The following is an 11,832-nucleotide window of genomic DNA, read 5'->3' as shown; positions in this document are numbered from 1 at the left end:
GCAAAATTTTTTTCAAAAGTTAAATCACTGTTTATAAGTTTAAAACCCACTGGCACTTTACATTGCAGTCTATGAAGCAAGGAGTAAAACCTTAAAAACAAACCAAACACATCCAATTTTTCAATTCAAGATAGTTGTGGAATAGTTGATCCATGTCTTGCAATTATACACACACACTGAAATACAGTTTATACATGTCATTCTTATCAAAGAAAAACACCATTATGATGCAATTCAGTCATTTTAAAAGAAGACCAGCCGTGCGTGATAGGTCAGCACTCAAGTTATCTTGTGCAGCAACCTCTCTCATGCCGGGAGAGGTGGTTTCTTCCTGACACACAGAATCACAGTAAACTTTTCATGGCACATGTTTTTTTTTTTGCTACAATTTACTTCCATAGTTACAGATCCTTACCATGAGAAAAACAGTACCAGGAATATGTCATAGAATTAATATTTCCAGATCACTTTAGCAGTCACACATGTGCATTAAAAATACATAAGGCACGGATTAACACTCAATAGCTGTCTTGGTTTGAAAAATGGACACATTTAGTAAGTTAAACTTTTCCTCCATGATCCATACCCTCCACAGTAAAGCACCAGATATTTTTTTTTAATTTACTGAAAGCAATTAACTTTAGAACATCATATCACATGGCATATGCATAAATAACTTCAACTTGAAAAACACCAAACTTATCCTTTAAGATGTGAACCAATTATCGTGCGGGGTGGGGCGTTCGAGAATATATAATTCGATTCATTTATTAGGGTAGAAACACCATATAGAAAGGCACATTCAATACATAAAATAACTTTGGAATTACAGTAATCCTTTGTGATTTGCAGGGGTTAGGAGTGTAGGATTCCGCAAACACAAAAATTAGTATATACATTTTGGACCCATGATTACTGTTTATTGCACTAAATAAAATGGAAAACGTTGCAAGAAATGCAAGATAAAATGATCGCTGCTTAAGCAAACTGTGTGTAAGACTGGCTGCCAATACAAAGATGTGTGGAAAATTATGTAACATTTTGCCCTATCACGATGCTGATGTATGTGAAGATTCGTAGTGCTCCCAGACAAAGACATTTAACAAACCCAGATGAATTCATACAAACAAGCAGCAAAAGCACAGGAACATAAATCAACAGAAAACAGTAATCTGATAGGTGTAACTGTAATCCAACTATGCAGTGAAGTGTTGAAACAAAATGACACCATCAATTCTGCTGGCTTTTTATGGTACACTTTTAAAACTAGCACCCTTATCTCCAACCTAGAACCCCTCATGGCAACCGCCAAAGATGCCCAAGGACTCTGTACTCCCAGGGCTGCCAAGAGTTGCAGTACAATTAAGTAGCAGGGCTACAGCAGTGTCTGCAGTTTTCTGCAATAAGCTGCAAAACTTGAAAAATAATTTCCATTTGATAATTGATGACAAACCTGCAAATATGCAGATCCAAGAAACATATACATGCGAATTGCAAGGGCTAGCCTGTATTATAAATTTTAGCTATTTACTGAAAATTGTGGCACACTGTTACTTGTCCTTTGTTAAGGGAAGTTTACTACTCAGTATAAAGAATCAGTGATTAGTGCCACAGAAAGGCAGACAGCAAAATCAAAATTATGCGAAAGGACAGATTTTCATAGATGTCAGTACAATAAATGTCATAGGTCTTATCACTAGAAATCAGTCATCTTGAAAGAACATACAAAACCCAAGACATGCAAGATCTGGAAACTTACCGAGATAAACAAAACTCAAGTGTCTTTTTGAGATGATCTCGAAGATCTTCCTGACTTTCCGTCTCAGGTGCATCACTGCAACCTAAGTGAAGAAGTTTTAAAGTTTACAGTAATATTCATGACATGTTTAAGTGCACAGTAAATGTCCAGTAATTAACTCCATTTCATGTAAGACTTGTTCAGCCAACACCACAATCACAACAGGGTGATAGCAGGCAGATCATTTCAGGAAGCACACTTCACGTGTTAAAAATCAAAGATGGTTAATTTCACCTTATTTCCTTTCAGCATGGGAATAATTTTTACCTTTTCTCTCACACACACTTTATTTTATCAGTGTGGTTATCAATTCACCAACATTTCAACACTCTGTGACTACCTTTAACACCAGTTATTTTCATCATTCCACTCCCTAAAAACTCTTCCTTCATGACAGGGACATGTAGTACCTATCTGGGTGGGCACTACTGAACACAAAGCCAGAAACCAGACTTTGATGGAATGACAGCATACTGCAAGTCTCTCTCACTCATACTTGTGTGACAGCATGTTGTACTTAAGAGCTATCACAAGGTAAATAAGAGATTTTAATAATATATTTACAGCGCTCTGGAGGAATTTTGGCCCACTCATCTTTGCAGAATTGTTGTAATTCAGCTTTATTTGAGGGCTTTCTAGCATGAACCGCCTTTTGAGGTCATGCCATAGCATCTCAAATGGATTCAGGTCAGGACTTTGACTAGGTCACTCCAAAGTCTTCATTTTGTTTTTCTTCAGCCATTCAGAGGTGGATTTGCTGGTGTGTTTTGGGCCATTGTCCTGTTGCAGCACCCAAGATCGCTTCAGCTTGAGTTGACGAACAGATGGCCAGACATTCTCCTTCAGGATTTTTTGGTAGACAGTAGAATTCATGGTTCCATCTATCACAGCAAGCCTTCCAGGTCCTGAAGCAGCAAAACAACCCCAGACCATCACACTACCACCACCATATTTTACTGTTGGTATGATGTTCTTTTTTTTAAATGCTGTGTTCCTTTTACGCCAGATGTAACGGGACATTTGCCTTCCAAAAAGTTCAAATTTTGTCTCATCAGTCCACAAGGTATTTTCCCAAAAGTCTTGGCAATCATTGAGATGTTTCTTAGCAAAATTGAGACGAGCCCTAGTGTTTTTACTTAACAGTGGTTTGCATCTTGGAACTCTGCCATGCAGGCCGTTTTTCCCCAGTCTCTTTCTTATGGTGGAGTCGTGAACACTGACCTTAATTGAGGCAAGTGAGGCCTGCAGTTCTTTAGACATTGTCCTGGGGTCTTCTGTGACCTCGCGGATGAGTCGTCTCTGCGCTCTTGGGGTCATTTTGGTCGGCCGGCCACTCCTGGGAAGGTTCACCACTGTTCCATGTTTTTGTCATTTGTGGATAATGGCTCTCACTGTGGTTCGCTGGAGTCCCAAAGCTTTAGAAATGGCTTTATAACCTTTACCAGACTGATATATCTCAATTACTTCTGTTCTCATTTGTTCCTGACTTTCTTTGGATCTTGGCATGTCTAGCTTTTGAGGTGCTTTTGGTCCACTTCTCTGTGTCAGGCAGCTCCTATTTAAGTGATTTCTTGATTGAAATAGGTGTGGCAGTAATCAGGCCTGGGGGTGGCTACGGAAATTAAACTCAGGTGTGATACACCACAGTTAGGTTATTTTTTAACAAGGGGGCAATTACTTTTTCACACAGGGCCATGTAGGTTTGGATTTTTTTTCTCCCTATAAAATAAAAACCATCATTTAAAAACTGCATTTTGTGTTTACTTGTGGTATATTTGACTAATGGTTAAATGTGTTTAATGATCAGAAACATTTTGTGTGACAAACATGCAAAAGAATAACAAATCAGGAAGGGGGCAAATAGTTTTTCACACCACTGTATGTATGTATGTGTATATACATATACACATACATATATATATATATACATATACACATACATATATATATATATATATATATATATATATATATATATATATATATATATATATATATATATATATACATATATATATATATATATATATATATATATATATATATATATATATATATATATATATATATATATACACACACACACACACACATACACAGTGCCCAGCATAAATGAGTACACCCCACTACATTTGTCAGAAAACCTTTAGTTTCCTTTCAGTATCAACATTTTCTAGGAGATACTGTACTACAAAATACTCCCACAAATGTGGGCCATTGATTGCAAACAAGATTTGTTAATTTGCACACACAAAAAAGTGATTTTCCTAACAAATTAATTCAAGCCCATATTGAAAAAATGAGTACATCCCAATTATAGTCTTAGGAGAAAAGCCACACTTAAGACTACAAAATTCTAATTAACAGGCATTCAACCACAGGTGAGTCTAATGATTCATTTAACAGGTGTCCAGCAGACAGGTGACTATAAAAGGGAATTACTTAAAGAAAAGCCCTTCCCATTTCATGCTGTCAGCAATGGCTTCACATGGAAGAGAAATGTCAAAAAAATCTGAGAAAGGAAATCATTACTTTACACAAAAAAGGTGAAGGCTACAAGAAGATCGGCAAAGCTTTACATATCAGTCAAAATACTGTAGCAAAAGCGATTCAAAAATTTAAGAAAGATGTAAGTGCAACCATCTTACAGAGACATCCAGTCCGTCCACCGAATTTAACATCTCGACAGGAGCGTCTTCTGATGAGAAGGGTTGAAGAAAATCGCCATGCAAGTTCACTGCAGTTAGCTAAAGCAGTAGAAAGCCAAACTGGAGTGACCGTTTCCCGTGACACCATACGGCGCACACTGCAGAGGAATGGCATGCATGGGTATCGTCCATGAAAGAAGCCTCTCCTAAAGCCCATGCACAAAAAATCATGCCTAGAATTTGCTAGGGCCCATACTGAAAAAAATGAAGACTAATGGGACTCTATACTCTGGAGTGATGAGACAAAGATCACTGTTTTTGGAACTAATGGTTTCAAAACTGTATGGCGTCGTAAAGGTGAGGATTTCAAAGAAAAATGCATGGTGCCTACAGTGAAACATGGTGGTGGCAGTGTCCTTATGTGGGGCTACATGAGTGCTGCTGGTGTTGGGGAGCTGCATTTCATTGATGGTACTCAACAATGTACTGCTCTATACTGAAGGAGAAGATGCTGCCATCACTCCGTGCACTTGGTCGTCGTGCACTTTTCCAACACGACAATGAGCCAAAACACACATCTAAAGTTACTGTTGCATTTCTGAAGAAGAAGAGGGTGAAGGTGATTGAATGGCCAAGTATGTCCTCCTGATCTGAACCTAATCGAACACCTGTGGGGAATTCTGAAGCGACAAGTTGAGCATCACTCTCCATCCAGCATCCAGGATCTAAAAGAGGTTATTCTTGAAGAATGGAAAAAGATACATGTTGCAATATGTCGCCAACTTGTTCATTCCATGCCTAGAAGACTTGGTGCTGTCCTTTAAAATCAAGGTGGTCATACAAAATGCTAGATGTAGTAGTTTTTGTTGCGGGGTGTATTCATTTTTGCTTCAACCAATTTGAGTAAAACTAAAGATTTTGTGATCGAAGTTATACTATTAACCTTAATTTCATGTTATGGAGTTAAAGAAGTGTTCAATAAAACTCAGCCTTGTGAAAATTTTGGAAATTGTTCTTTTGTTCATTGAGCTACTGATTACATTCGTACTTTTTAAAGGGGGTGTACTCATTTATGCTGAGCACTGTGTATATATAAACTGCTCAAAAAAATTAAAGGAACACTTTGAAAACACATCAGATCTCAATGGGAAAAAGAAATCCTCCTGGATATCTATACTGTTATAGACTGAGTAAAGTGTTAGGAACGAAAGGATGCCACATCGTTTGATGGAAATGAAAATGATCAACCTACAGAGCCCTGAATTCAAAGACGCCCCAAAAATCAGAGTGAAAAAATTATGTGGCAGGCTAGTCCATTTTGCCAAAATTTAATTGCAGCAACTCAAAATTGTACGCAGCACTTTGTATGGCCCCTGTGTTCTTGTATACATGCCTGACAACATCGGTGCATGCTTCTAATGAGATGACAGATGGTGTTGAGGGGGATCTCCTCCCAGATCTGGACCAGGGCATCACTGAGCTCCTGGACAGTCTGAGGTGCAACCTGGTGGCATTGGATCGACCAAAACATAATGTCCCAGAGGTGTTCTATTGGATTTAGGTCAGCAAAGTGTGGTGGCCAGTCAATGGTATCAATTCCTTCATCCTCCAGGAACTGCCTGCATACTCTCACCACATGAGGCCAGGAATTGTCGTGCACCAGAAGCCACTGTACCAGCATAGGGTCTGACAATGGGTCCAAGGATTTCATCCTGATACCTAATGGCAGCCAAGGTGCCTTTGTCAAGCCTGTAGCGGTCTGTGTGACCCTCCATGGATATGCCTCCCTAGACAATCATTAACCCATCACCAAACTGCTCATGCTGAATGATGTTACAGGCAGCATAATGTTCTCCATGGCTTCTCCAGACCCTTTCACTTCTGTCATGTGCTCAGGGTGAACCTGCTCTCATCTGTAAAAAGCACAGGGCACCAGTGGTGCATCTGCCAATTCTGGTATTCTATGGCGAATGCCAATCGAGCTGCATGCTGCTGGGCAGTGAACTCAGGGCCCATTAGAGGACATGGGGCCCTTGGGTCACCCTCATGAAGTCTTTCTGGTTGTTTGGTCAGAGACATTCACACCAGTGGCCTGCTGGAGGTCATTTTGTAGGGCTCTGGCAGTGCTCATCCTGTTCCTCCTTGCCCAAAGAAGCAGATACTGGTCCTGCTGATGGGTTATGGACCTTCTATGGCCCTCTCCAGCTCTCCTAGAGTAACTGCTTGTCTCCTAGAATCTCCTCCATGCCCTTGAGACTGTGCAGGGAGACACAGCAAACCTTCTGGCAATGACACGTATTGATGTGCCATCCTGGAGAAGTTGGACTACCTGTGCAACCTCAGTAGGGTCCAGGTATCGCCTCATGCTACCAGTAGTGACACTGACTGTAGCCAAATGCAAAACTAGTGAAGAAACAGTCAGAAACGATGAGGAGGGAAAAATGTCAGTGGCCTCCACCTGTTAAACCATTCCTGTTTTGGGGGTCATCTCATTGTTGCCCCTCTAGTGCATCTGTTGTTAATTTCATTAACACCACAGCAGCTGAAACTGATTAACAACCCCTCTGCTACTTAACTGACCAGATTAATATCCCATAAGTTTCATTGACTTTATGCTATACTCTGATTAAAAAGTGTTCCTTTAATTCTTTTGAGCAGTATATATTATATATATATATATAAGAAAATTTCCTTCCATTTATAGTTACACAAATTTCCATTCCTTGATGTAGGAGAGAACTGCTTTATCCCAATACTAGCCAACTATGCTCAAAGAATTGCTAAATTCCCGAACCACCAACAGAAGTTAACTGCTTTGCAACTTATTTTGAAATGGCCACACATTAAAAATTGGCTTACTGACAAAATCAGATCACTACTTTCCATTTTTCAAAACAATACCTTTCTGACTAGAGTCATGCATAGGTTCAAATTCTGTATACACAGGATTTGAGGATTCCAGAGTCACAGCTTTCATGTCTGCAGAATTCGACAGAGGACTTGCAGGAGATGCCTGTAGCTCAGGAAACAAATCCTCCTGATATGATATGGATTTATCACTGGCGACTTCATTCCCTGGCAAAGCGAAAGAAAGAAAGAAAAAAGGCTTAACATAAAACTAAGCAAATAATTAAATAAGTTAATCACAACAAAGCAACAGCATATATAATGACTATAAATAAAAACAATTCATAAACGTTGGATGTCTTATTGCTTTGCAACACTGAATCTGAATCACAGTAAATTTAATCAGGCTTTTTGATATTGATCATTAGAAAAATGCTATTGAATGGAAAAGTGAAATTAAATCTCCATAAATTGGCATACACTTAGTACAACTATTAAAAACAAACTGATTGATTTGATTGTCCACGTATTCAACTGCTTCAATTCAGTTTTTAGTAGAGACATCTTTGGTAGTAATTTCTGCCTTCAGTCTATTAGCACAGATCTTGGCAACATTATACATATGGACAGTGCACACTCCATTTGTTCTTTGGGAAACTGCTCAAGCTCTGTTAAATAGCAAGAAGGCTGTGAGTGCAGCTACAAATTCCCACTTGTACTGAGGTCTGGACTATGACTTTGTCACCCTAGGACAGTAACGTTTTTAACACTAGAATCCCTAAAGCCTATGAAGGAAAAAAAAAAACGCAATCCCGGCCCACCTTAAATTCCTTTGCACCTCTCCATCAGCATTTTGTAAATGCGTTGATCAGCACAAGAAACAAGCAGCATGCTGCCCCATTCCCTGCCTTGACAGAGCTTAACTCGGGCAAAAAGTCCTCCCAGCTCAAGCAAAGGCTCCTTATCTGTGTTGTACTACATGAATGGCACGGAGAGTGTAAAACTGAATATAAAAAAAAATTTTAAAAAAAAAGCAGTAACTTTTACAAGTAGCCAAAATTTATAGTGGGTGTTACAGACTCAAATCAAATGTATGTTTTTATTATATTATAGTAATAATAATGAATTATAAAGGTAGCAGTTTACCTCTGCACCATTCAAGAATACATATCAACTTCCTGTCAATTGACATTTGAGCTTGGGATTTTAATTCATTGATAGCAAAATGTAAATTGAATGCTTTTGTTTTTTTCTCCCTTTGGTTATATTTTTGAATAAAAGCACACGTGTTTATTTGATATTTGGTCTGAAGTCTTCACACATTATACACTTCACGTCATTATTAGAATAACATGGAAAAAGTTTATTCTTTAAGCATGTGTTCAACATTGCCTCACATTTCATTTCATCCTACATTTACCCAGATCTTTGTAGACACAGAACACACATGAAACGCATATGTTATAACAATGCAATAAATAACAATATCCTGTATTATTAACCCTATACAACTCCAGGCACCTCACACACAGATAAGGAGCTTTGCCTTGAGCCGGGAGAACTTTTTGCCCGGAAGCTGAGCTCTGTCAAGCAGCAGGCTGCTTGTGTTGATCGACACATTGACAAAAACAAAAGAGGCTGATGGAGAGGTGAGAAGAAATTTAAAGTGGGCTGGGATTACCATTTTTGGTAAGCTTCAGAGATTCTACTGTTAAGCCATTTTTGAACATCTTTCACTTTTTGTTTGGCAGTATTGTGCTGACAGAAAGTGAATCTTTTTCAAAGTCACAGTTCTCTTGTAGACAGAAATAGGCTTTCCTCAAGAGATTTCCTCAATTTAGTTGAATTCTTTTTACTTTCTACCATCACAGTTCATTTATGGACTGCTACAGAGAAGCATTCTCGCACCGGGATGCAGACACCTCCATTCTTGATGGCAGAGATGGTTTATTTTAATGATATGTGGTGTTTAGGCTATTCAAGCAGAAAGGAGTATGATGACCAAAAAGCTAAACTGTAGTCTTATCAGTTCATATAGCCTTTTTCCTCTTGTTTTTAGCGGTTCCTACGTGCGTTCTGGCAAACAATAGTAGGTAGATATGTCAAATATGTTCAAAAGCGGCATATTGTTTGGTACTTTTGTACCAAAATAGAAGAAATTTGTAGAAATGTGCTTTCACTTTACCATTTAACAATCTTTCCTCATGATCAGTGCCAAAAAGCCTACCTGACAACTGCAAATCATAGTCAATTTATACAATAAAATGTGTCAAAGGTGAAGGGGTGATGAATTAAATACATTTCTAATAATTGCAAGTTGCTAAATTCAGTATGCTAAAATTTATCTACAAAAATCTAGCATCGACGTCCATATTTAAGTTCCCCTGTTTAAGGAATAGTACATAACACATTATACCTTTGATATTGTTGATAAGGGTGTTGACAGAGATTAAAAATAGATTTTTTTAAATAAAGCAGATGGTTAATTTTTATCAGACACTCTAGCAAACTCACCTTCTAATAGCCCCCATTCATTAATAGTAGTTACTAATTTTGTTCAGTATTGACCATGCATCTTTACTCAGTAGCACTGATGCAGGTTAAGCAATGAAAATTATTTGTCCTTAAATACATAGTACTTAGTGGTATTCATCTGTGCAAATACTACTAAATTCTTAGGTGTCAAATTCTCCCAAAGGTTAAACTCAATTAAGATAACTAGATTCTTCTTGAGGAAGTACATAGGTCTCTGTGACTCATATATTCAAAATATAAAACAAAAAAAAAACAACCACCACACACTAGAGCAGTCTTCTGTTAACATTAACACCACATGCCCTAAAGGGATTTGACATTACCTAAATCCCATACCCAACAATTAACAGCCATTACCTTGCTTAGTTATTAAAGGAGCTTCAAATGACTGAACAACAGTAAGTATAACTCTTCACATTCTTAAAGTATTTATACGAATAAAATCTGTTGTTTCACACCAGTATCAACTAAATACAAAAAAAAAATATGAATTTCTCTTCAAAAATTTCACAGTACTTTGGGGCTTCACCCCCTGCTTGCTTCACTCTACCTCCCTTCCACGCTACACGCCAACCACTTAGCATCTCTGCCGCTCGCATTGTGAAGAGGGGGGCTGAATGCACCACAAGGAGACGCAATCGCTCCTCTGACACCCCCTCTTAAACGGTGATACAATGGGAAAGTTTTTTTTCTTTTTACCTCCTCTTTGCTCGATCAGCTGCTGGATTGCTTCTGCCGTGCTGCGTGTCTGCATTTCCAGTGGCACACTTCTGTCATATCACCTATGTCCATATATTCAATTTCTTTTCGCTTTTACCTTTTCATCAATATCGCATTGAATTTTGATTCCGTATTTGTTAGTACATCGTGACAGTGCAACGTATAACTGGCCGTGAGTGAATATCGTTTCTCTCTACAAGAAATGTGTCCGACATAACCATGCAGGACTTTTCCAAATCCCTTTGCATAAGCTCTTGTCTCCTGAGGCTTCCGGCCACGGGCATGGTTACGTCACTTGGCACAAAGACTCGTCTCGTGGGATGTGAAGGTGTCTCTGAGACAATCATGTCTTATCTTCTTCCAAGATAGATAGATAGATAGATAGATAGAGATATATATATATATATATATATATATATATATATATATATATATATATAGATATATAGATATATATATATATATATATATATAGATAGATATATATATATATATATATATATATATATATATATATATATATATATATATATTTTATAAGAGAGATATAGCCAAGACATTTTATTATGCACAATCCTGAAATCAACATTCTTTTGTGCCCCAATCCGTGCTATCATTGTACCAAGTTTATATTGCATATCCCATAGCACTGCAAAGTTATAATGTTTGGCATAAGGTGTCATCCCATCCCTCAACCCTCACTCAATTTGGAAACAAAGTCTCTTGTACCAAAAACAATGTTTCAAAATGAGTACTGCAGATACAATTATTTTTCTCCCCAAGAAAAAAAAAACACATTTTATATATCACTCTAAAAAAACAAGTAAACAATTTCTAACTATTTACATATTAATTATGCACTTTATTTTCAAAATTATTTTGCATATCAGTTCTTGAAACAATTTCAGTTTGCCACTAGAAACAGAAAAATATTTCATTTTGTACAATAGGATGGGATTTTTGTGCTGCAATTCACATGTCTTCACATAGGTCAGGAAACAGCCTTGGACAGGGCACACACATCTAAACCATTCACACAGTGTCTAATCAACACACTGTGGCAAGCCAAGTCAAAAACTGACATATTCAGGAACAGTGGAGTGGACAGGTGGCATATCATTGAAAGGGTGGGGGTTGTTTCCTCACATGAAACTGCAAGTGGCTGCATGGCATAACACAGCATGATTGAGTGACATCTGATCAAAGAGTGGTGCTCTGTGAAAGTTTACACAGTGTGATTCAGTGACATTCAATAAAAATTGGGGGAGATGGCATGGCACCATA

The 11,832-nt window shown here is 37.9% G+C and overlaps 1 protein-coding gene across 4 annotated transcripts in view; it reads right to left on the bottom strand.

Moving 5' to 3' along the window:
• Positions 1 to 11,832, bottom strand: part of larp4b (La ribonucleoprotein 4B) — a 164,902-nt gene that overhangs the window by 76,329 nt on the left and 76,741 nt on the right. For all 4 annotated transcript variants that reach the window (XM_039753579.1, XM_039753578.1, XM_039753580.1 and 1 more), the window contains 2 exons: positions 7,348 to 7,521; positions 1,760 to 1,841 (listed from right to left, as the gene is read on the bottom strand). In XM_039753579.1, coding sequence (XP_039609513.1) covers positions 1,760 to 1,841; positions 7,348 to 7,521 — 256 coding nt within the window. The remainder of the gene's footprint in view (positions 1 to 1,759; positions 1,842 to 7,347; positions 7,522 to 11,832) is intronic.

This window comes from Polypterus senegalus, chromosome 5 (assembly GCF_016835505.1).
Source record: "Polypterus senegalus isolate Bchr_013 chromosome 5, ASM1683550v1, whole genome shotgun sequence".
NCBI classification, from domain to species: domain Eukaryota; kingdom Metazoa; phylum Chordata; class Cladistia; order Polypteriformes; family Polypteridae; genus Polypterus; species Polypterus senegalus.
The sequence above is the reverse complement of the archived record's forward strand: the minus strand, read 5'-3'. Positions and strand labels throughout refer to the sequence as shown.